This window comes from Clupea harengus, chromosome 23, assembly GCF_900700415.2.
Source record: "Clupea harengus chromosome 23, Ch_v2.0.2, whole genome shotgun sequence".
NCBI classification, from domain to species: Eukaryota; Metazoa; Chordata; class Actinopteri; order Clupeiformes; family Clupeidae; genus Clupea; species Clupea harengus.
In genome coordinates this window covers 6,998,639-7,024,164 of record NC_045174.1, presented here as the reverse complement: position 1 = coordinate 7,024,164, position 25,526 = coordinate 6,998,639, and the positions used below count along the sequence as shown (strand labels likewise).

Genomic DNA, 25,526 nt, shown 5'->3' with positions numbered 1-25,526 from the left:
AGAATTTGAAATGAACTTTTAATGTTTATTTAAGTTTTTCATCATTCAATTTTCACCCCCAGAGCAGATATACATTTTGCTTCACTTAAACCTGCTCAGGCTTTCAGAGTTGCAGAAACATTCTAACTTACTTGGATTCTAACTTAATATTGTTATGCCATTCATTTTTCTTTTTTATATTAATTAATTCATTATTTTTTAAATATGTTGTAAGTCGCTTGGGCTTGAGCAAATAAGTCTACCTAACCTTAAAATGGGTTTCATTGCTGACAGGTTCCTGAGAGATTTAAAGGTGCAGAAGGTACCAATAGTCTTCTTCAATTTGCATTTCCTTGTTTACATTTTCAGGAATTGTCACAGCTCTCTTCTGCCTGTATTATTTTATGAGGAATCAAGTCACTAAGTTTGCTTGCATGCTAACTTGTGTTTGGGCAATACAGTTCATGGCATAAAAGCTTTTCTTTCATTTTCGACAGACTTCTTTTTTTTCCAGCTTTTTTTTCATAGGGAATAATTTTTTTGGGAACCAGGAAGTTTTCAAATGCTAACTCTAGAAACTACAAACTTCCGGTCGACTCCCGTTTTCGTGACGTTTGTCTTAGAACAATTTCCGGGTCATGAACTGGAGGACAGAGGATGTAAATAACTGTTCGGAGATGTACCTCAAAGTTGTCAAGTAAGCAATGCGCTGAGCAGTTACCTACGACACTAAGGGACACACATATTTTGCAATTATCTTTATACAACGTACAGAATTGTAGCAGATGGCATTGAGCCGTTTAAGCAAGAACGGTGAAGTGTGACCTTTTCTGCGAGTCAGCTAACGGGATCCAACTCAGCGTAACTGAGTCGCCTATACATTTCAGGTAAGTTCTGTGGTCCAGCTGCATTATTCAGCTGTATTAGCAACATGCTCAGTACATAATTAACGTTATGTGTGCCCGCTCAAGCGTAATCTAGAACTGATGACGACCAGACCTTCTGAAGTTACCCACACTGCCTTTATATGTTTTTCCGGAGTTGACTTGCCATCCAAGTTGCTTGCTAGCTAGCAGACTTGACCATACGCCAGACACGAAATTGCGATGCGAGAAAATCGTTTGCCAAACACCACATTTTCGCACAGAGTATGCACACCGATGCGAATTTGTATAAATTTCGCGTTCTATTGTGTGCTTGTTTAACGCTGATTTCGCGTCGCGACTGTCAGTAGTGTCCTGAGTGAATGATGGAGTTGTCCAGCAGTGATGAAGATACCGGTATATTAATTATAAACATGCTCTCAAGAAAGAGAACGTTTTGGGTACACCCGTTGTTGGAACAGAGACGACAACAGAGAGTTTCATACGCGGGTTCAAGAGCTGAAGCTGTTTCACGACAGGTTCAGACAGTATTTTAGGATGACTATGATGGAGTTCGAGGCTTTCACCTATAATGGAGTTCTGGCTCTTCTCCTGAGACTAGATACGAACTACAAAGAGGCCATCGATTGTAAACAACACTTGGCAGTGTGTCAGAGGTAAGACGATATTCTACTTTCCACAAATGTGAAAAAAAATGCGCTGACTTCAATATATGGATACCTCTCACGGACAGGCGTAAACGACTCATTGTAGCAACACTTGCAGCAGGCTCACCAGTCAGCTGCTGTAAACTAGCCTACATCTGGAAAGTTATCAGGCTTGATTGTGTAATTGCTTTAAGTTATTACTTTATCAGACATTTCTGATTAGCATTTCGTCTATTCTGGTATTTCCCGACAGTGAGACAATTTTTCATTTCAGCACTAGAAACATAAACATATGTGGCGTTCGAATGACGTTTCTCAGGTATTATCCCATGACGTGCCTAGAAAGTTGCTGGCTTGAAGGAAGTAAACAATTGACGCATGGTTGCCTACATTACAACGCATTTAAGTCAAACATTTAAGGTTAAATTGAGTTGGCCCAAATTAAAAGGTGTAACTATTTTATCTTTGCCCTAGATTCCTCAGTACTGGTAACACTTTTACCACCACTACATCGAGCTTCAGGTTGGGAATATCAACTGTAGTGGGGATTGTGAAGGATGTCTGCGACCTCATTTGAATTTGTATAGTCAATCAATACATGCCTGCACCAGCAGAGACCTTGTTGAGGAATAGTCCAGAGGGCTTCCAACAGAGAGATGCCATTTTCCTAACCGCATTGGTGCCCTAGATGGAAAGTAGGCTACGCCATCATAATTATAAGGGCACATTATCAAATATCCCGTAGTAAAACATATTCTTTGTTCACTGTATCTAAGGTGATCAATGCCAGCAAGAACCTAACCAGCAGGAAGTAGTAGAGGATAGACACAGGAATTAGGAGATGAGTTGTGGAGCACATTCTACATAATATCTTGCCTCTTTGAGGAAACCATGGACCTGTCTAAGCCATGCACAATAATGACACTCTATACCCGAGGGCACTAATAGGCGGACAGCGGTCCGTGTCCGGACGCAGACGCCATCCTATCGGGACCCGGACCTATAACCGATAAATTACTGAGAATTATTCTATTTTGACGGAGCGTTTCTATTTAAACTGGCACTGGTTTAGCAGCGCACGAACGTCACAGAACAATTGCATTCGTTGTAAATAATCTCGTGTGATACTACTCAGCCAATCAAATCTGTGCATTCCGATTCCCACGGGCATTTCAAATGATTCCTTTTTTTTTTTTTGTGAACCCAATAAAGTAAAATGATAATCTATGTATTAACTGATTGAAATAAACAAGCATGGAAACTATCTGAAGTGGATACATAAGGATACATAATACACAAGAAACCATACTTGAACACTTGCATATTTGAATATAATAATAATAATAATAATAATTAAAATAATAATAATAAAAAAAATATATTTAAAAAAAGGTTCACATAGCAAAAAAACTGTTAATCTAATTAATTACTTTATCAATTTATTAATTCGTCACAGGTTTATTGTGTGTGTTGGTTGGTTGTGAAAAGTGATTTTCCGCAGTATACATATGTGTTTGCCTAGTGTACATGTGCATCTCACCAAACCTCATGCAGATTTAGCTGAACCTTTAGCTTTGCCTGTCTCTCTGCAGGTAGCCTCCTCAAAGCTGGAGCCAACATAGTCCAAAAAGAATAATGTTCATCTCTCTCCTCTTGACGCTCTTTCTCTCTGGCCTCTTTCCTCTCCAAGTACCTCTCCACAGAGCTGCTTGCATCTGCACCCTGACTATGCTTTTGTTTAGGGGTTGGTCAAAAGCCATCGCCCTCTGTTTCATCCTCTGGTACTATGATATCTGAGTCCTCTCCCTCCCTCCTTGAGGTGAATATTACCGTAGCCTATTGACATACTTCCCCAGGGCAAAACTGCTCTGTTCTTGTGATTTAGTTTTAGCTTCTAGTTACAAACACTGACCAGTACATTCACACCCACTGGAAATACTGGACGTACTCGGTAGTGCTGCACAAATGAGACAAAACCGTGCCACCTAGTGGTCATTACTAAATAAAACAGCATTAAGACTGTTTTCAAGTGATTGCTCAACGAACAACATAGTCCCTGGTTTTCCTTCTTATACCTCACATGCATGTCTCAGGTTGTGCCACAGTTTCATCCAGTAGCGGTGCATGACCTTTGACACTGAGGAAGCCCCAACATGAATTTGCATGTGTCGGCGGAGCAAGGCGGTGGGTGTATTTATATGATGCAGAGGATTAACTATGAATTTGCAGTGGTGCTGTCATGACCATTTTCAACTAGTCAATTTCATGTTGTAAGTATAGCACCGATTCCTTTACTCACAATAAAGGAGAGAAACCTTTTAAATGCTATTCCAGATTACAACCTAGGTGTGTTGCACATCAGTTTTACTCTGTGTTGCTCTGCTATCCTAAAGTTTTACAATCAAGCAAAGCTTACAATTTGACATCGAAAAGCTCACCTGCAACCAGTCACAGTAAAAATGTAATGTGCACAAGCAAAATTAGGATATAATGATTTAAAATGTTTAATTAAGTATATTTCATATGAGTCATGTTAGAGACGTTCACGTCTCAAAGCATTTCATTCTGAGGAAGCCTGGTTTATTTGTTTGTTTTAATGGTTGAGTAAGGTTTGGAACCTTGAGTACTTTATGTGTGTCAATTGTCTGAATTGTCTGTAAAATGTGTGTCAAGATGGATAATGTGTGTCAAGTGTCTGTGTTTGTTAATTGTGTGTCAAGATGGATGAGGACTTGTCTACTGCAACCCAAATCCACCTACGGGTACAAATAAAGTAACCTGATCCTGAACCCCAGCTTCTTCCAAACGCGACCTGCCCTACAGCCAATTTACCAGACTCAGATTGGTTCTGATAAGGCGGCTGATTTTGAAGCCAAAGCGAAACTTTTTATAGGGAATTTAGCTCAAGAGGCTATCCTGACAACTGGCTGGATACAGCACTTAACAGAGTGTCAGTTTTTAATACATTTCCTTAGAAAAAAGTCTGCCTCTGTTGTCAATGCCTTAATCTGTTCTCGCCTTTGCTATGTGTGGGGAAAACTACACAAGCATTCCATACTAGAATTTTAGAGCAGGACTGCATTATCTCTTTCTCTGAGTTTTCAATCAGCTAATCATTCAATTTCTGATCTACAAGTCCTGAGTACTGAGAGGGCTCTTCCCCATCTGTGAGCTCATCTGTGTTTCCTAGTGGGATGAAGAAAGATATTCCCTATAGCTGTTTTCTGTGATGTGATTTATTGTTCTGGCGCTATATAAATTGAATTGAATTGATGTGTTATTTGCTCTGTGTATTTACCTTGATAGGGTTCAAGTGAAATCTTTACTACAGCCTAAAGCATGCTTCCTGTTCTATATTGCCCCTCCTCCTCCACATGCCTCTTGTTCCCTGGATACCACCCACAATCAGTACCATGTTTAAACTGTGGGGCCAGTTGCTACTCTATAAGCACTGATGAAAGCAGCGAGCTGAGAAGTGTGCTCCTGTATCAGGTGGTCCTGATAACATTCTCTTCACTGGCCCCCTCTGCAGGTATGGCAGAAGCTCACCAGGCAGTGGCCTTCCAGTTCACCATCACTCCTGAGGGGATCGACCTGCACCTGTCCCACCAGGCCCTCACGGAGGTCTACCTCTCTGGGATCAGATCCTGGAAAAAGAGGATTATTCGTCTTAAGGCAAGTGCATTCTGATGTCTTAGATATAGTTTAATAATCATCAAAATAACATGGCCAACATCCGCACAGTGGCCTGTCAGTACCAGTGACGGATACTGAATGACCGCATCCTTGAAGGGAGTTTAAGGAAGGAAGGCACAAAGGCATCCTTCGTGGGGTCAGAGGTTAATGAGGTTGTTCCTGTCAAAAGATCTCAGGATAGTGTTCTTATGGGCTAAGTATTGTAGGTGTAGCTTAAACTACATAGCCTGCCTTGTTCTGCTGCACGATTGACCTTAATTTAAAGTATTTCGGTTGGAATTATATCTTACTTCTACCTATTGTCATAAAGTTTCCTTCTGTATAACGCTTTCTAAATATTAATAATTAGGTCGGCCTAATATGAAGTATGAAAAGAAATACATTGAATGTGTGGCATTCACAAGAGGACTACAAGCTAATTCAAACAATATCTTAACTCCATATTCTGATAGTATCAAAGTGGTCCCAATCCGGAGATTAATATGATCCAGACATAAATCATAAACAGTGAGTATCCACAATCAGTTTGATCAGATTTCAATCATGTCTTTGAATATCCGACATGAGGCTAAGTCATATGTCCAAGGTTTCCCACCATGGATACCACACGTATAACTTTTTCCGGATATTAAGGCGAGACATTACGGTAGGTTCATGTGATACCAGAAACATGTATCCTTCAACTCCATTTTCTGATTGTATCAAAGTGGTCCCAATCCAGAGATAAAATGCGCTCAGATATGACATGTGCCGTAATCTGACAGTATCCAACATGGATTTCATCATATATGGTTCAAAGTTATAATATTTAGGCAAAACCATCTCCGGATACTGTTACACTAGGTCTCTATTGCTCGTAGCTTGACTGTTCTCTGCCTTGTACGTCGCTTTGGACAAAAGCGTCTGCTAAATGACTAAATGTAATGTAAAATGGATACTGGGGTATTTTGCAAAGTAAAGCCGTTTCAAAGATTTAGATTTACTCACTGGCCAGTGCCTTCTGCTATGAAAGTTCAAACTTTATACAACTTGGTTAAGTTAGCTACCAGATTCCTTGGATGCATGCCAAATTAAAGGGGCACTACAACTGAAACATTTGACATTTGGTGTACTTATACTTGGCCATATTTGGCTGACATGTTCTAAAGTACCAATTTTCTCACTCAATTGACAGTGTTAATGGCCGATCATGAACTTCATTAAACTCATCAGCGGTCTCCCCTCATCTTGCATTGCAGTAGTCTAGCCTAGAAATGACCAGGGCCTGCACAAGAAGTTGGGTAGCTTATTAGGAGAGTGGGGCTGTAGTCGCGCCTTCTCTCAAAATTCGGACGCACAACTGACACAGCTCGTCAATCTAACGGACACAGCTAGATAACTGATACCGCTCGTCAGTCTAACGGACGCAGCTAGATAACTGACACAGCTCGTCAATCTAACGGGCACAGCTAGATAACTGACACCGCTCGTCAATCTAACGGACACAGCTAGATAACTGTCTGAGCTGAATTGTACATGCAGACACTGGGAGGAGAAAGCTGCCAATTTAAGATCAAAACGCCTCTCCCTTTTTTCCAGTGCATGGTTTTGGCTTCAGCTTAGATGCTCTGCGAAATAGTTTTTGCATTCATGCAGCTTTATCAACAGTCCGTACCATAACAGCAGAGGGGTCTTATTGTTTAATTTCATAGGATGAAGATATGTATGGTAATACTGGAAGTATACACCAAATACTGCACCACACTCACACCAAATACTGCACCACACTCACACCAAATACTGCACCACACTCTTTCACTTCTCTCCATTTCTCTTCATCATCTCTTTTGGTTGTTTCCATCAGAAGTTTTTTTCCAGATAAACAATGTAATCATCAGATCTCTTTTTCTTTTCTTTTTTATCTACAGAACAGTGTGATCACTGGTGTGTACCCTGCTAGCCCCTCATCTTGGTTGTTTGTCGTCATAGCAATCCTGGCCACCATGTACACAAGCTCAGATCCCTCCATGGGCCTCATCAGCAAGATCCAGGAGCACCTTCCTGTCAGGTGTGTTCCCAGTTTCATTTCCCCTCGAAATCCTTGAAACTGCCAATTCAAATCTTCAACACAGAATGTAAGGCATATGCATACTATTTAAAAGGGAAACTTTGGGATTTTTCATCCAGGGCCCTATTTTTAGATCCAAACAATTAACAATTGAAATCGGTCCAGTATTAGTTAGAATGCTATAACTGGCAACCGAAAAACGGCTATACAATGGAATCCCAAGGAGCAAGCATCTGTGTCAAAGTAAACTGCTTGTTTTCACTGCTGACAGGCTCCTGTCAACATGAAAAGGATCCATACAGAGATAGATCTGTATTTGTTTACTTCAATAACCAGCACAGCCTTTGAAACGTTCAAATGAATGAGGGAGAAGAATGTTTACAGATGTTATTACTAAATATGTTGATATGTAATGGCCAGGATGACACTAGTTGTATTATTTATGTCAGTACAGCATATAAACATCACGTCATCAGAGGCGTGTCTGGTGTGTACTTTACCAGGAACTCCCATGATAGGTGGACGCCCTGTGTGAGGGAGATGGGGGAAACACTAGTGTGTGTGTGGGGGAAACACTAGTGAGATGTGTGAAACACTAGTGAGATGTGTGAAACACTAGTGAGATTTGTGAAACACTAGTGTGTGGGGAAACACTAGTGTGTGGGGGAAACACTAGTGAGATGTGTGAAACACTAGTGAGATTTGTGAAACACTAGTGTGTGGGGGAAACACTAGTGTGTGGGGGAAATAGGGGTGGGAATCTCTTGGCACCTCACGATTCGATTCCGATTCCGATTCAGAGGTCAACGATTCGATTCTAAACCGATTATCGATTATCAATTCTAAACCGATAAAGTGATTATCGATGCATCTCGATTTTTAAAACATTTGAGTTTGCTACTCAGTCTAAAATCACTTCCTACTTTGTTTTTGATAATTAAAGAAAATCAACAGATGAATTACTGTACCTTCTCTATTTTTTTATTAGAGAAAAAGGTTTTCCTTGTCACAATTTTTTTATAAAAAAATCGATTATGAACTTTTCTGAATCTAGACAGAATCGTTCTAGAGAGAATCGAGAGAAATCGAAGAATCGATTTTTTTTTCCCCACCCCTAAGGGGAAACAATAGTGAGATGGGTGAAACACTAGTGTGTGTGTGGGTGAAACACTAGTGTGTGTGTGTGTGTGAAACACTAGTGTGTGGGTGAAACACTAGTGTGTGGGTGAAACACTAGTGAGATGGGGGAAACACCAGTGTGTGGGGGAAACACTAGTGTGTGGGTGAAATACCAGTGAGATGTGTGGAACACTAGTGTGTGGGGCACCTTGGGATGGGGGAAGTATGGCAGGGAAAATGTGTGAAGGATGCATGGGTGCATGCTCTGAATGGAGGGCAGTGTGTGCTGTAGTGAGTATGCACTCTGACTGCCACAGCAGCGAACTTGGCTCTTTAGCGTTGCAGACAGGGTGCAGGATTGTTACCCCTTAAACCCAGACTCTAGGTCAGTTGTGGTGACTGCCTTCATTATAGCTGAAAATAGTCTAGTCTACTGTATTTCCTTTTAAGTGTTGCTCTGAAATTACTTTAATAAAACAAGCACCTTATTTGAAACATCTCCCCTGTCATTGTATCTTAAATACTTGTATGTCTGATTGTCAGTACAAAGTCAAACATCTTAAATACTTGTATGTCTGATTGTCAGTACAAAGTCGAACATCTCCTGGCTGACCCAGTTCTTTTGTAGAATGACACTTAAATGAAAAGAGGTGTCACCCATTTGGGTGGTACCATCCATGGCCGTTTACTAGCCGTGTGTGGGGGAAACACTAGTGTGTGGGGGAAATAGGGGTGGGAATCTCTTGGCACCTCACGATTCGATTCCGATTCAGAGGTCAACGATTCGATTCTAAACCGATTATCGATTATCAATTCTAAACCGATAAAGTGATTATCGATGCATCTCGATTTTTAAAACATTTGAGTTTGATACTCAGTCTAAAATCACTTCCACTTCAGGCCTATGTTTTATTCAAGTTAGATTTTCCACTTGCCCTTACTCAAATACAGAACTGTAAAGACTAATCCAAAACTTATATCATATCATTCACTCCATTGTGTATTTGCAGCATGCGATAAGTGGGCAAAAGATTGACTTGCACCCTGGCAAATGCAGCACATCACTTGATTGTTTTTGTTTCTCTCCTCCATCCATGTTAGCGAGGTCCTCAGTGTCCACTGCCGGACTCTGGTGTCAGCTGTGGTGTTCAGCACCCTGCTCTGGCTCTCACTGATCTTCACCATGCGCTTCTGTCTGAAGCAGCTCCTCTCTTATCACCACTGGATGTTCGAGCAGCACGGACAGATCTCCAACACCACCAGAGTCTGGGTGGTCTGTGTCCTCTCATTCTTTTAAAAGCTTTACCACTCACAACCTAATTCTAGTCCTGTAATCCACTTTCCTGAAAAATAAAATGTATAAGTATTGTCAATTGTAAATCAAGTAATGTATAAGTATTTACTTGAATAACACTTGTGTTGTATGACAGAATGAATATTATTATTGTTAATAGCAGTGCCTCACAGTGCTCTGTACGGTTCCATAAGGCTTCACTGACTGAGTAATCCTCTCTCTGCCTCCTCCTCAGGGGTTGGTGAAGATGTTCTCAGGCAGGCAGCCTTTACTGTACAGCTATCAAGGCTCCTTGCCCAACCTCCCTCTACCTGCCATTGAGAGTACAATCAAGAGTGTAAGCAAGACCAGTCATATATGTATGCATGTTTGTTTCTTAATGTGTAACAACTGTTTAAATCAAGACATCCTTCTTTCATTGTGTAGTACCTGGAGTCTGTGCGCCCACTGATGGACAATACTGAATTTGAGAGGATGACTACTCTCGCTAACGATTTTGAGAACGGTCTGGGGAAGAGGCTTCAATGGTATCTCAAACTGAAAGCACTATGGGCTGCAAACTATGTGAGTTAACCTATTATGTGTATGGATTTATTTGATCTCTACTGTTCAGACTGTTTAAGTGTTCATGTGCATTAGTATATTGGCTGTGTTGCAGCTGGAAACACATTAAAACATGACCCAATGCTGCCCTTCCTTTCAACTGTTTACTAGATGTTCCACAGTGGTGTAATAATATGATAATATTATATGACCACAGCCATAATATGACCTCAGCATAAAGTCAACAAATGAGTGAATTGAGTGAAATAAGATATTTTCCATTGTAAGAAAAGTTTCTATATGCCATAATGAATAAGCCTACAAACTTTCATTGAGATTGGCCATTCACACAGCCATGTATTGGCTGCTGAATTTTGATTGGTTGTTCACTGACATTTTGTTGTGCGAGTCAAAGGGAACTAGGAGATGTGAACAAATGTAGCCAAGAATAAGTATACCAAATTTCAGCTGAAGGGGATCTTGAGATATTGAAATGTGTCAGTTGCAGTGCCCTCTATGGAACGTCAGCGCCCTCTATCCAAAGAATGGAATAGTGAAGAGAGGTGTCAAATTTCATGAAGGTTGAACCTTTACACCAGAAGATATTGGCTAGTGAACTGTAATGAGCTGGGGTAATGCACCTCCTAGAGGCCAACTTGCCATCAAAATGTCATAATGTTTGGCAAAATGGTTTTGGAGCTATTCCCAAAATGAGCCCACTCCAGGGGGCGCTAGCACCAAAGGAAATGAACACCTAGGAACACAAACCTTGTATTCCGTATCAGTCATGTGAGGCTACAACCATCAAGTTTCATGTGAATTGATGAAGTCTAAGTGTATGATCTTGCCAACCAAAAATGAGTGAAACATTTGTTTTTGTGTTTCATGTGTTCACAATGACAATAATTATTGGGAAAATATTTGTGGGTACATTTTCTAAACCAGAAAATATAGATGACTTTCAGAGGGGTGGAATACTTCTGCAAGCCATTGTACCCTTCAAGCATATAATGTAGGCAAAAATTACTTTAAAAATCAATTCATGAAATGAAATGTACCGTATCTTATAGAAACCAATATCAGAGTTTGGAATGATGTGCAGCTGAGCATCAGGGCAAAAACACTCCTATAGGCCTTGAATACCACGAGAACTAAACGAAAGGAAACGGTAGAGTAATGGAGAAGGCCTTGAATACCACGAGAACTAAACGAAAGGAAACAGTAGAGTAATGGAAACGCCTAGAACATGGATATGGAAGGGTAAAACTGTTACAGTAAGGCCTCAAAGTTGACTGAGGGTGTCACACTTGTAGTCACTTTGTCTTGCTATTGTATGTGTTAATAATCATAAGTGAAAATATTACGTATGCTATTGATTGGTATGGTAGGTATTGAAATGTCATGACAAGGTGAAAATGCTCGTTTGAAAGAACAAAAGTCAGGACCAAACACACCTGCCAGTTTCCAGTATTGCTTGAACTTAAAGGAGTTAACAAGCGGTTTACAGATGCTTGCCCCATGGGATTTCATTGTTTAGCCGTTTTGTGGTTGCCAGTTATATTGTTCTCAATACTGGACTGATTTTGGACCCAAAAAGATGGGAAAAGAGGGATCAGGTTGGAAAATCCTGAAGTTTCCCTTTAAAGTGATATACATAACCTATCAAATTTATATATAAAAAATATAACCCTGTAAAATACAACATGTTTCTTGTGTACATTTCTGTGGAACTGTAAGTATATGTGTTCTTGCAGGTGAGTGACTGGTGGGAAGAATATATTTACTTGAGAGGACGCAACCCCATCATGGTCAACAGCAACTACTATGGCATGGTAGTAATACTTAATGAATACTATGACATGGTAGTAATACTTAATGAATACTATGGAATGGTAGTAATACTTAATGAATACGCCGCACACAGTGACAGTGTAACACCTCATTGTTTGACTATTTTAGTCAAGTGATGAAAATTGTACGTGTTGAATCGTAGACTGACTGATATGTATCTCATTTCCATGCCCTCAGGACTTCTTATATGTGACACCAACTCCAATCCAGGCAGCTAGGGCTGGAAACACCATCTATGCCTTACTGCTCTACCGTCAGAAGCTCAACAGAGAAGAGATTAAACCTGTGAGCACTGAATGCACGTCTCACTGGCTTTAGTTCTCTCCACAAATATGTTCTATTACTGATCTGTTTGCTGCAGTGACAGATAGTGTGTGTGTGTGTGAGACAGAGAGACATAGAAGATATTGTGCTTCACATTTTCACTCCATCTCCTCCAGACCATTTTAATTCTCCATCTTGTTTTTTTCCCGTTAGTTGTCTGGGTTTTTTGTTTGTTCAAATGGGAGTGGCCCTTTGGTCCAACCCCATCATGTGACCCTACCATTACCCTCTCCTCTCCTCTCCTCTCCTCTCCTCTACTCTACTCTTTCCTGTCTGTTCTCCAACCATTTCTCTGTCCCTCTCTCAGAGTCGTGTTCCAGGCACTTTAATACCTCTCTGTGCAGCTCAGTGTGAGAGGATGTTCAACACCACACGTATTCCAGGAGAGGAGACTGGTAATACACATTCAGACACATTTAAACAACAACATCTAGACAACACCATTGCTCTATTATAAGGTGATGTCAACGAGCTGATCATTTATGGTGGCCAGGTGACATATATTGGACATGGACCTGCACAACTGTGGAGAGTTATTGGCTCAGTACTGCTCTGTTTGATAGTGTTAATGTCCAGACCAAATCCAGTCAAATGAAATGGATAATTAGCAACACTGTGTGCATTTGAGAGAGAGCCATTGTGCGGGAGGAGAGGCAGGGAGCGTGTGCGAGAGGTCTTTGTCCCGCATGAACAGCTGAGTGTTTTGTCTTGTTGGCTGAATGTCTGTCGCTTTGTACCAGTCAGTCAGTTTGCATCTGAGTTGCATCTAGTTTGTAGGCACGCTCTCACACACACACTACTTTCTCCTTGAGTTCCTTCTCTTGTCATTCCAATGTGATTTGATTTGATCATCCACTACACCAGTCTGTCTTCTTTACTGCGTATGTACTGTGTTTACTGCTCATATGAGTCTGATCATAGACTACACCAGTCGGTCTTCTTTACTGTGTTTACTGCTCATATGAGTCTGCTGAGCCTCCTTCGGTTTTGGTTGTCTACACATTCCTGACTTTTCTGCTGCTTCCATTGGGTCCCACCTCCCTCTCTCTCTCCCTTCCTGCCTGTGGAACAGTGGTTGTTGAGGTCTTCTGTTCCCTGCTGTTCCTATCAGTTTGAGAGGATGTTTGACTCTTGTCGGATTCCTGGGATAATCACAGGTATCAATTTTTCTTTCCAAACATCCATCCTAAATCTGTTCTGTACAAAAACCCTCAGTAATACACAAATACTCATCCTAAGTATTCAGATTTTCTGCAACCTCAGTGAAGACAATATGGTTCTTGACACACTATGTTAATCTAAGGCCTAACTACAGCATGAGCATGTGAAGAACAGTGTCCCCCTCTCTGCCCTCTCTTTTTGGAGTACTTTAATGGGAATGAACAGTAAACTTCTGCTCTTGATATTGTGTGTGTGTGTGTGTGTGTGTGTGTGTGTGTGTGTGTGTGTGTGTGTGTCTGTCTATGGTATGTGTGGCGTCCAAGTACGGACACAAGCATCAAAGTAATGTCAGATGAATTCTACATATGTAGCGGACTGAGATTTTAAATATCTAGAATTCTGTATTCATCACTACTCTTCAGTCAAACAAAAAACAAAAATGTGGAATTGAGGTGGCTGCATTTGTTTTTTTTGCTTGTAGATACTGTTGCCCATTGGCAGGACAGTGATTACGTTGCAGTGTACCACAAGGGACGCTATTTTCGCCTCTGGGTGTATCAGGCTGGGCGGTTGCTCTCTCCAAGAGAAATTGAGCATCAAATTCAGCGTATCCTTGATGACTCATCACCCCCATTACCTGGAGAGGAGAAACTAGGAGCTTTCACAGCAGGAGACCGGTAACCCCCGCACTACATTAACCATCTGCATACAAATATGGAGAAAAAGAACACTACATTAACCATCTGCATACAAATATGGAGAAAAAGAACACTACATTAACCATCTGCATACAAATATGGAGAAAAAGTAACCTTTCATTTAAAATTATCCCTGTGAATTTCTTTCCCCCAGAATCCCTTGGGCGCAAGCCAGGAAAGAGTTCTTCAGTTCTGGTGTGAATAAGCGCTCTCTGGACTGCATTGAGAAGGCGGCCTTCTTTGTGACTCTGTGTGATGATGAACAAGGCATGATGGGAGACGATCCCGCCACCAGTCTGGACTCTTATGCCAAGGCTCTCCTGCATGGGAAGTGCTATGATCGGTGAGCCCAGTCAGTAACATGGAGTAATAATACATTACTATGATCGGTGAGCCCAGTCAGTAACATGAAGTAATAATACATTACTATGATCGGTGAGCCCAGTCAGTAACATGGAGTAATAATACATTACTATGATGGGTGAGCCCAGTCAGTAACATGGAGCAATCATGCATTACTTGATGCCTTTCCACACACACAGATTTTTCACTGACTGCAAAATGATTTGTGTTGCCTCACTCATAAGCTGTCTAATAGTTTTGATGCTAAACTGGTCTGTAGATGGTTTGATAAATCCTTCTCAGTGGTGGTCTTCAAGAATGGAAAGAATGGCCTGAATGCAGAGCACTCCTGGGCTGATGCCCCTGTGGTGGCTCACCTGTGGGAGGTAAATGAATACATTATTCATCGGGCAAGTACCCACTTCATCCCCCTCCCCTGTTAGTCACCTCTGGATCTCTCTCCTCACAGTATGTTCTAGCCACTGATAGTTTCCAGCTGGGATACAGTGAAGAGGGCCACAGTAAGGGAGAGGTGGACTCCTCTCTACCCGCGCCACAGCGCCTTAACTGGGACATCTCTTCACAAGTAATGATCAATCATTTAGTGGCCATCCTTACTATTAACAGTCCTGCAGGAATGTCAGTGCAGAATATCAGTTCCTCTCTCTCTCTCTCTCTCTCTCGCAGTGTCAGGAGCGCATCAGTCAGTCTCTTTCTGTGGCCCAGGTGCTGGCTGATGATGTGGACTTCCATGTTTTCTCATTTCGAGATTTTGGAAAGGGAAGAATCAAGAGGTTTCGGCTCAGTCCAGATGCCTTCATTCAAGTGGCCCTCCAGCTGGCCTACTACAGGGTGAGGTCCTCAAGGGTGAAGGATTTCAGCAGGAATGTTTTTGATTGTGGTGCACAGTGATGCTACCCCCTCTTTCTCTCTGTTGAACTATAGGATAGGGGGATGTTCTGTCTGACGTATGAGGCATCAATGACACGTTTGTTCCGTGAGGGGAGGACAGAGACCGTGCGTTCATGCACCAATGAGAGCTGTGCCTTTGTCAGAGCACTGGAGAATGCAGAGGTACCATTTTCTCAAACTTGCACTCCGAAACTCACCTCATTCCTACCCCACTACAGTAACATTATACCCAATCATCCATATCTCAGTCCAGCCTCACACAATTAACCGTCCTTTAACTCATTAAAGGTAGTATCTGTGATTCTTTTCATTATTTAAAAATGAATGTTTTGCATACAAATCATTTATTACTACAATAACCCAAAGCAACTTTACATGTAATTAACGAGTTCTTAATTATCTATCAATAAATTACATAAATTAGATTGTTATAAATGCAATTACTAACAGCTAATCATTTTACAATTGTCATTGGACGATGATTGAGTTGATTATTGAGTTGCAGCTGACTTTAACATTATTTGATCTACTTCTGATTAGATGATTAAGCAATAAACAATTGGATGCAAATGTTTGGGCCCTCTGAGCAGAATTCCTATTTGGTAGATTTCTGAAGTGAAAAGAAGTAAACACACCCCCTGCAGCAAAGGAACACTTTAAAATGAGGATTTCTAATAATGTTTCTGCACTATTGCTTTTTATTTAATGAAGTTACAAAAAAAGAATACAGATAACAGAAGGACAGATATAAACACCTGTGTCTTCCCCACTAGCCATCCAGGATATGCACTATGTAGTTCTGTGTTCCGGGCTGGAATACCCTGCAAAAATGGAAGAAAAGCTTACACAGCATGACATTGACAGCTATACTGCCAAAAGACAACAGTTAGTGTGTTGGCAAGCTTCTATCAGTGTCAACTGAGCTGTTGGTGGTGTTTGCAAGGTTTTTGCATTCTTGTTAGGTAGTTTGCTAGCTAGTTTGGGAACAGAACTTCTTTTTGCTGCTTTAAGAACAGTAGATTTTGGAATGTCATGCTGTAAATCAGTATATTGTAAATTAATTAATTTAATGAAACGATTTTTAGCTGTCTTCAAAAATAATTTGCAAGCTGTGATATTAGGAGTGTTACTAAGTGCTGACTTACTAGGGTGTCCAAACTTTTGCACAGACCACAATCTTAATCTTTTTTTTTTTCTATGATTCCATGCAATTATAAAGTGTAGATATTCTAAAGTGCTGTATGAAATGCAGATCATAACCCATTGACCTCAGGTCTCTCTATTTCTCTCCATCTCTGTAGAGTGTAGCTGTTTGTCAGCACTTGTTCCGCCAAGCTTGTGAAAAGCATCAGTTACTCTACCGTATGGCCATGACTGGGTCTGGCATTGACAGGCACCTTTTCTGCCTATATGTTGTCTCCAAATACCTAGGGGAAGAATCTCCATTTCTTAAAGAGGTGTGTCTATATATTTAATGGAAATGTAATGTGCATTGTTCTTACTGATTCTTTATGAACAAGTCAAGCATTATGAGTATGCGTATAGTAGCATAGATCTCTGCTCATTAAAGTGAAGTGTACTGTATGTGTGCATATGTATGCGTATAGTAGCATATATCTCTGCTCATTAAAGTGAAGTGTATGTGTGCATATGTATGCGTATAGTAGCATATATCTCTGCTCATTTTAGGTTCTACCCGAGCCCTGGCGTCTCTCCACCAGTCAAACTCCAGTTCAGCAAGTTGAACTTTTTGACTTGGTTAACCATCCAGAGTATATCTCCTGTGGAGGAGGATTTGGCCCTGTGAGTAGCAGTACTGTATCTGTCTCCTTCTCTTGTCGTACTCTTTCACCTCTGACCTCTGACGAATCCTTTGTTGTTCTGTGGTAGGTGGCAGATGATGGCTATGGTGTGTCTTACATCATAGTTGGAGAGAACATGATTAACTTTCACATCTCCAGCAAGCACTCATGTGCTCAAACTGTGAGTAGTACTTGAATTTGTCGTCTTGTATTGGATTTTGATGATGCTTAAGTATATATTTTTTATCTGAAAGCATCAGTGGATGTTGACATCAAATTTATATAGAATGACATATTAAAGGAACTATATGTAGATGGGACACCAAGCTTTTAAAATCGTCACTGCATTCCAAATTCAAAATATTGGAGAGTGTCTCCCTCCCTCCCAGACTCTACGCTCATGCAGGTTGCCAGGTTGGGGTCACTGAACCTACACCAACAAGCTTATGCAGGTTGCCAGGTTGAGGTTACTGAATTCCAGTTCAAGATTAAACTTCAATAATGGCAAGTCACAACGAGTCCAACTCCATAAGTAGAGTAGCTAATGTATACGTTTTTAGTGTTTCTATTGTTCGCAAATTATATACCAGCTCATATGGATTTTTTTTATACTCTCAGTGTTAGCAAGATGCATGGCTGGCTATGTACATTAGCCAAAGCTAAGCCTGTTATCCCGAAAACAAGCTCACTGCTTTGAAAATAGGCTACACACTGGATAATGATAACATGGTTTTTCAATTTACCAGATAGCGTATAAATCATTTCACATTTATTTTGGAGTAAAAGCGTCCTGTTCTTCCTTGTTGAAACCCAATGCAGATCTCAGTTATGAAGTGTCCTCACCAGTGTCAAGTGAAGCCAGTGAAGGCTGGTCAGGTGTCGCTGATACGAGAGGCAAAGAGCGGAGAGGATGAGCTAGATAGAGGAACAGAGACAGAAGGCAGAGGAGAAGAGAGTACAGGTCCTAGTGGTACAAGAAGCAGAGGATCTAGAGGAGAGTACAGGTCCTAGTGGTACAAGAAGCAGAGGATCTAGAGGAGAGTACAGGTCCTAGTGGTACAAGAGGCAGAGGATCCAGAGGAGAAGAGAGTACAGGTCCCAGTGGTACAAGAAGCAGAGGATCTAGAGGAGAAGAGAGTACAGGTCCTAGTGGTACCAGAGGCAGAGGATCTAAGAGCAACACTGAGTAGAGAGAGTGCAGGTCCTGTACACCTGTCAAGTTAACATGACTGAAATCCGTGAAAATCTGTGAGCTATCCCCACTGCCCACACACATACAAAAGACAACATGTCAATTTTGATTAATTTATATAAATTTGTATGTATACGTATACTTGATTCCTATTCCCTTGCTGCCAGTACACCTGAATTTCCCTCACGGGATTAATACAAGTTTTTCTATCTATCTATCTATTTATCTATCTATGTGCAAGCATAGTGTTACCTATGCAAGATGTTTTGTAAACTGGTCTGGTTTGCCTTGAGATAAGAAGTTGTATTACAGCAGAGGATCGCTAACCCTTGCCCAGCTAATGACAGATTATACAGCCCTGTATTATTATAATCAGGGTGTGATTTCTGAAAACCATTTCTGATTTTATTCTTGATTGCTCTATAGACTCTTCTCATGTTGCAGCACTTTGCTTATTTTAATGATATATTAATATATTAAATTATATTATTGTGTTATGGATACATATATTCATATTTTATAGTCTATTGGTGAAGTAGCATTAATCACCAGTAGAAGCAGAGGAAGATATATAAAGGCCAGAGGGGGGGGGGGCACCCTCAGCCTCACCCTCACCCTCACCCTCCATCCCAAACCATCCCATCTCCTGCACCCTGATTAGAATAATATAATCTGGAACACATGAGTATAAAGCACACAGTAGGCATTATGATAAATAATACTAATAAAACAGTATTGAAAATGAGTTGCCAAAATGAGTCTTCATTTATTGTGTGCAATAAGCTACATAACTTACCCAGATCAAGGCAAAAATGTCATCATCTGTCCATAAATTCAAGGTGTAGGTACAATGAGTACCAGAATAATGTAGGTACCTTACCTTGTGAGCGGGCACCGCATAAATGTGGGTGCAGTGGTGCATGAATAGTAATATTGTACCTCATTCTCGAACATTTTCTTAAGTGTCTTTTTAAAAATCGTCTTACGGACTTCGAAAGACCAACCTAAGAAAAGATCTCCGTCGGATTCATGAACACCTGGAAATGTGTTCTTAAACCGCCAAAGTGTCCGTAGCTGTGCACTGATTCTTAAATTGAACGCGCGTTCTCGTGCGCCTGAATTTTTTTTTTTACCTGAAGATCTCGAAAAATCTGATGAGAGCCAAGAAAATTATTGTTTAAGTTTGGATTCCACCTCACAATCTATCTTTTGAGTATAGGCTGAATACCTTACTATACATCCTTTTCTTGAACTTTAGGTAGTAGCCTAAATATATACATGCCTCAGGTAAAGCACTACATTACTGTGTATCTCTCCCTTGCTCCCTGCCCATCTCCCTCAGGACTCCCATAAGTATGGCACACACATCAAGAGGGCTCTGGAGGACCTGCTGCACATAATGTCCTCTGATCTAAAGGAACCTCCTCGAAGCCAGAACCAAACTGGAGTGAACCAAGTCAAGGCCAAGAAAGACCTTTAGAGTACTTTTGTCAGTGAGAGAGAAGATCCACACAACTGAAAATGGGAGTGTATATATATATATATATATATTTATATATATTTACACACACACACATTGTGTAGCATTCCAGCTTCTAGGTCTGACATCATTTGAAGCAATGCTTTGAGTCACTGTCCAGTCCACAAGGTATGGCATGGTGATGGAGTTATGGTAAAATGAAGTTAAAGCCTTCCTTGCTAAAGATTCATATGACTCTCATTTTCTCATTCATGTACTTTCCCAGCACCAGAGCCACCCCCAGACTGTCACCTTTCCTCACCTTTCCTCTGCTGTGCTTGAGAGGTGGTATTAGCATCTTTCATTTTCTGCTCTTCACAAAGTTTCTTCTCTCTGGTCCAAACACCTAATCTTAGATGTATCTGTCTATAACACCTTTTAAATCATCTTTCACACATATTTTTGCCCGTTTTAGTCTGTTCCATTCATTGGCCAGTCTCAGATATGTTTTTATCTAGCATTCCAGAGCCCCCTTCACAAGATGAGACTAGTGTTTTCTGGGTGTTGTTTTAAAAGGCTGTCAGCAGAGGACCTTTGATGCATCTGTTTGTCAAACTAGAGATTCTGATGTTCTTATCCACCTGCACAGTTGTGTCCTGGTTAGATCTGGTCTGAACTGTTCTTTGAAGGATCTTTGTAAGATATTATAAGACAATGGGCCTTTTACACCTATATACTCCGTTCAGAATTTGTTATACTAATTTACAACGTTAGCAATGTCTTTATTATATTTCTAATTATACAATAGTTAGGTCCAGTCGAAAAATGTATTAGTTTCTGATTGGACGAGGCATTCCATGAGTGAGGATATGCTTGCACAACCCCACTCACACTCTTCACCGCTAGTAATCACTCCATGTTTGATATACTTTAACCGATGAATTGTACAACGTCAACATTCCATTCTTTCAAAGCGAGACCAGGATGGCAGGCAGTGATTTAGTAATTGTTCCATCTGACAGTGTTCGAGTGAGGAAAGGGAGCAAATGGAGTATGAGGAGTGTACACATGAACATGTTAGGTGAAGACAGGTGATCATACAAATGAATGTACTCAAATAGCTTTTCGGATCAACTGGAGAGCAGTGATGGGTGAGTCCTGATTCACTCGGATCCTTTTACTAACACGGTACTAAGGAGTCTGCATCCTCCATTAATCCGGATCCTTTTCGGTCCTACACCTGCTGCTAACACCAGGCGACCTATGCAAATGAAAATGATTACCTCTCACTCCTCTCTTTATAACCTGTCCAATCTCATTATAACATACCCCAGTCCGTCTGCCTAGCCGTAAGCAAGTAGCTGGCAGACGTTCCATAACTCATCACGGACATGAGGAGATGGTTGCCACCACAAGTCATCCTTTGCCTCAGGGGACACAGGTGAGCTGACTGAGAGGATCAGGGGAACTTCCTGCGGAGCCGGAAACATAATGCACTCAAATATCCAGACCATTATCCAGACTGAATGAATCACCAGAACTTGCTGCACCACGTCAATCATAGCAGATTAGCTGATCTGGACTGAGTGAGTGGTTTAGGGGAACTTCCTCCACACAGCGCAAAACATGGCTGACTCACAACACAAGCTAATGTAGTTTATATGCTAATATAATCAACGTGAGAGGGCCATCTTAACTGCAACTTCATCCAGTTGAGTGTAAAACAAATACTGCAACATAGGCAAACCGTGTAGGCTAACACACAAACGTTGTAGATGTAGCTCATTTTTGTGTAGCAAGCTGAATATAGGCCTAATACAAGCTGAATATTGATATTTTGAACTAATATTACACTATAATGGTTAATGTTCTATATTTTTTTTAACAAGATGTAAATGCAGTGTTTCTTTTCTGAAATTCAAATTATAAATACACAAACTGTACACTGTCCCCCACATTATAGTACAGCTCTCAGATTTTAATTGATATCCTTGCAGTTGAAGACAGTGGGCTTGTGTTTCACCGCTAGGATTTCTATGCTCTTGGTGATACTGACTCAAGTGACTCAAAGGACTCGTTAACCCGGATCTATTAACTGAGTGGAATTTGCCATCTCTACTGCGGACTGACAGTACTCATTGCTTGGCAACACTTGGCCCCCGAAAACTCAGGTTTGAAGTAATTTTTGGGGTGGAGAATGAATAGACAAAATCGACATAAACTAAAGAAAATGAGTTGGTAGTAGAACTTTTGTATAAAAGCAATATGAGACTCGTGTTGGTGGGGCTGGTAAACCAAATTTAACTACAGGTATACTATAAATAGTAGCACTGCCTGTCCTGTAGATGCCCTTTTAATGCGTCACCTATTGAGTAGTTAGTTCGTAAAAGGCAGAGAAGAGCACATAGAGCACCACTCCAATAAGTGGCAGCACTGCTTCCTAGAGTGAAGGTCAGTACCAAATGAGTAGTATAGCTCCCACTCAGCATCGTTAAACTGACAGATCAAAGCTGCTACCTACATGATCACTGATGGCATTGTAAGTGAAGTACTGGATCATAGTGACATTCAGATAGTTATCTTCCAGCCCCAGGCTTTTACCAAGCTACTTCCACCAGTACACATCTTGGGATGCCACACTTAACAGTTGCAGAAAAAGTAAAAGGTTAGATGAAAGACATTCCTCCAAAATGTCCTGTTTTAAAGAAGAAGAAAAACCTAGTGTCCTGCATTGGACTCACTCCTGCATCTCCGCTTGCTTCTTTCCACCCTGGATTCTCCACGTATGTACATATGCACTTCACCCTATATTCTCCACGTATGTACATATGCACTTCACCCTATATTCTCCACGTATGTACATATGCACTTCACCCTATATTCTCCATGTATGTACATATGCACTTCACCCTATATTCCATCTAAAGATAAATCGGATGAAGAGGAGAAAGGGGGGCAGTAGTAAACAGAGCTGTTACAGAGTACTGGTGCTCTAGACTGTTATTAAAATAACATAGTGATCATCAATCATCTTGCTCTGATGCCTCGATGATTGATCATCCATTTTATATTACATTAAATGATGTCACCATAGCAGTATGCTTTCAGTTGTGCTTTTAAATACTTTTGTATTACCTACAGTATTACTTCCTTTAGCTAACCCAAGAGGTTTGTTTTCATTCTTCTAAAACGGTTTCATGTTGGCCTTAGCACTGCCATGTGTAGATTCTCTTTTTTTGAAAAGTCTTCAAAATTAATTCACGTTTATTCCCTGGTTTGCAGGCAGCTTCACCCAGTGTATTTGAAATGTGACTTAGGAATATTATACTGTGCTTGATATTCTCTATGGAAGTTGAAAGAGTTATGCTATGCTTATTGATTAACATTAATGATTAATACAATATTTATTATGTTACTTCCCCAGCTTTTGTAGGTTTTGCCAAAATCTGATAATAAAATGTTGTTTGTTGACTGACACATGAAAAACATTAAAAAGTGTAAAACTGTCATGTTTTATCTTGCCATTGAACAGCATGGCGCAGAACAAAGCAGATTTCACTGGCTTACTATAGCTATACAGAAGGACAAATGAAAGCTATAGCCAATGTTTTCTACAGCACCATTTCCATGTTCAATTTTCAGTATTAACATTCTGTGCCATTAAATGTTAATAGGGATGCCTGCCAATATCAATTTCCCATGTTGACTCCAGGCTAGGCTATTGGGCACCCTGTTAGATGTGTTCTTAGTTCAGGGAAATTTCCCAAATGGGTCATTGGGTCTTGATGAGCACAGACGGATTTATTTTCAACTAATTTGTAGTGTGAGTATTACCGCACATCAACACAAAACGGCAACAATGTGTGTCTATACCAAATCTATAATAAAATATGTTGTATGTCAGTGGCCTACATACTTAAATGTGCTGATTCAAGCCATATTGCATATTACCGTGAACTCAGTGATACAGTAAGTACTGTGAGTGAGCTAAGTATTTATTTATTCTGAATTATTTGACGACCAATTCCACTCCATTTTATTGTAGCCTTGTTCTTGTTGTTTTTTCCTCTTTTGCACTCTGAAAATGCCTAGTTTGTAGTGCCTTAATGACACTGTAGTGTGCATTGATTTCTGTCATCAAATAAACATTTAATTAAGGGAACATGTGTTATCATTTCACTACAGCACTTCACCTGGCATTGAGAGCAACATTAGATTGAAAATGAGTTGAATATTTATCCACCAAAACAGTGTGTTTAATTTGGCCCATCACCCAGCTAGGTGAGTCGGTTGATGTTGCTGGGATTCCCCAGTTAAGGGTCTTTGCCAGATACATGAGCGGTAAGGATATCAAGGAGGGGTTTCTGTTCTGAGATCAGCTGCACACAACAATAAGGGGAGAGGATATGTTAGTGGTGGAGCCAAATGTAAATGGATTAACTGTATTGGAATTTGCACTGACTGCCCGAGGAGCATGACAGGGTGCAGGTCTGGTTTTGGCTCATGTCTGTAGAGTGATCCCACATGTGAAGGTGACACATTGGATCATCCACAAAGAAGCTTTACAGTGTGACACAGGAGAGGGTTTTGATATGGGTGTGAGAGTAGTGAATCTCATCAAAAAGCAACCACTGCAGTCAAGGCTCTTCAGAGATCTATGTAGAGAAACGGCTGCCTCCATGTAGAGTGTGGGAGCCTCCCTGAAGGATGAAGACACTAACCTTGCAAGGCATTTTCGGGACAAGCAATGGCTGGTAAGATATCCATACTTTGTGCATATTTTCAACAAGGTCAATGCACTAAACACAAGCCTTCAAGGAAAGGAGAAGAGTATATTGGAGCTAGAAGATGCGATTCAAGGCTTCACTGCACACCTGTGTCTGAGTTCCCTTGAGTGACTCTGTGAAACAGCACGTCTGGACTACAGGAGAACTCTAGCATCATATTGAAAAAAAATCTGTAAAAATGTTGGTTTAAGCCTGAGGGATGAAGGGAGGGGGGAAGAAATGGAGAGTCAATAAAAGGGGTGTGAAAAAGATGGCTGTCGAACATTTGTTTATGAAATTATTCATATTTGCTTATATACATTTTTGAACAACATAAATTTGTGATGTCTGTTAGTGTAGTAGCCTAGCCTATGACAGACTCGATGTTTGAGCCATCCTTGAGAAATCTGTCCTCAACTCACAATTACTGCACATTGGGAGTTGACAAAGAAAGTGTTCTCTTTTATCAAAGAACTCTGTTTACCAAGGGTTCTAGCTAAAAACTGAGTGTAAGACTTGAGATTTTAGTACACAGTGTAGTTATTACATGGTGTAGACAATCATTTTAAAGAGACAGATGAGTTCAGAACTGAAATGCTTTACTTCTTCAGCGGCATCCAAAACATTTCCTCTCATTAACTCTTCTTCTCTGCTCTCAACTCCCTCCAAAACCTGCATTACCCCAGACTCCAAACAAAGCAGTATGGGAAATGTAGTCAACACTAACAATGAACAATATTTGGAAATGGACCCATATTCCTTTCCTACAGTACCATAACATGATCATGAGTACTCAATGTAAGGTGAAAA

At 40.6% G+C, this 25,526-nt stretch overlaps 1 protein-coding gene and 1 long non-coding RNA gene across 3 annotated transcripts; both read left to right on the top strand.

Annotated features, from left to right (window-relative positions):
- The first annotated feature begins 58 nt into the window (after positions 1-58).
- LOC105888799 (carnitine O-palmitoyltransferase 1, liver isoform-like) lies at positions 59-21,067 on the top strand. Of its 2 annotated transcripts, none has more exons than XM_031560535.2 (19): positions 59-866; positions 5,043-5,185; positions 7,114-7,253; positions 9,474-9,645; positions 9,902-10,003; positions 10,093-10,230; positions 11,964-12,041; positions 12,238-12,345; positions 13,457-13,541; positions 14,027-14,222; positions 14,398-14,586; positions 14,866-14,971; positions 15,055-15,171; positions 15,273-15,437; positions 15,531-15,659; positions 16,799-16,954; positions 17,187-17,300; positions 17,388-17,480; positions 19,834-21,067. In XM_031560535.2, exons 2-19 carry the CDS (start codon positions 5,045-5,047, stop codon positions 19,969-19,971), a joined length of 2,367 nt encoding a protein of 788 aa, XP_031416395.1. In that variant the 5' UTR covers positions 59-866; positions 5,043-5,044; the 3' UTR covers positions 19,972-21,067. The 2 variants fall into 2 exon arrangements, with proteins under 2 accessions (XP_031416395.1, XP_031416394.1); XM_031560534.2 differs by lacking the exon at positions 13,457-13,541 and adding an exon at positions 12,692-12,779.
- On the top strand, positions 17,487-18,402 carry LOC116218572. The gene is made up of 2 exons (XR_004162931.1): positions 17,487-18,260; positions 18,304-18,402. It is a non-coding gene; the product is annotated as an uncharacterized LOC116218572 (long non-coding RNA).
- Positions 21,068-25,526: the final 4,459 nt, after the last annotated feature.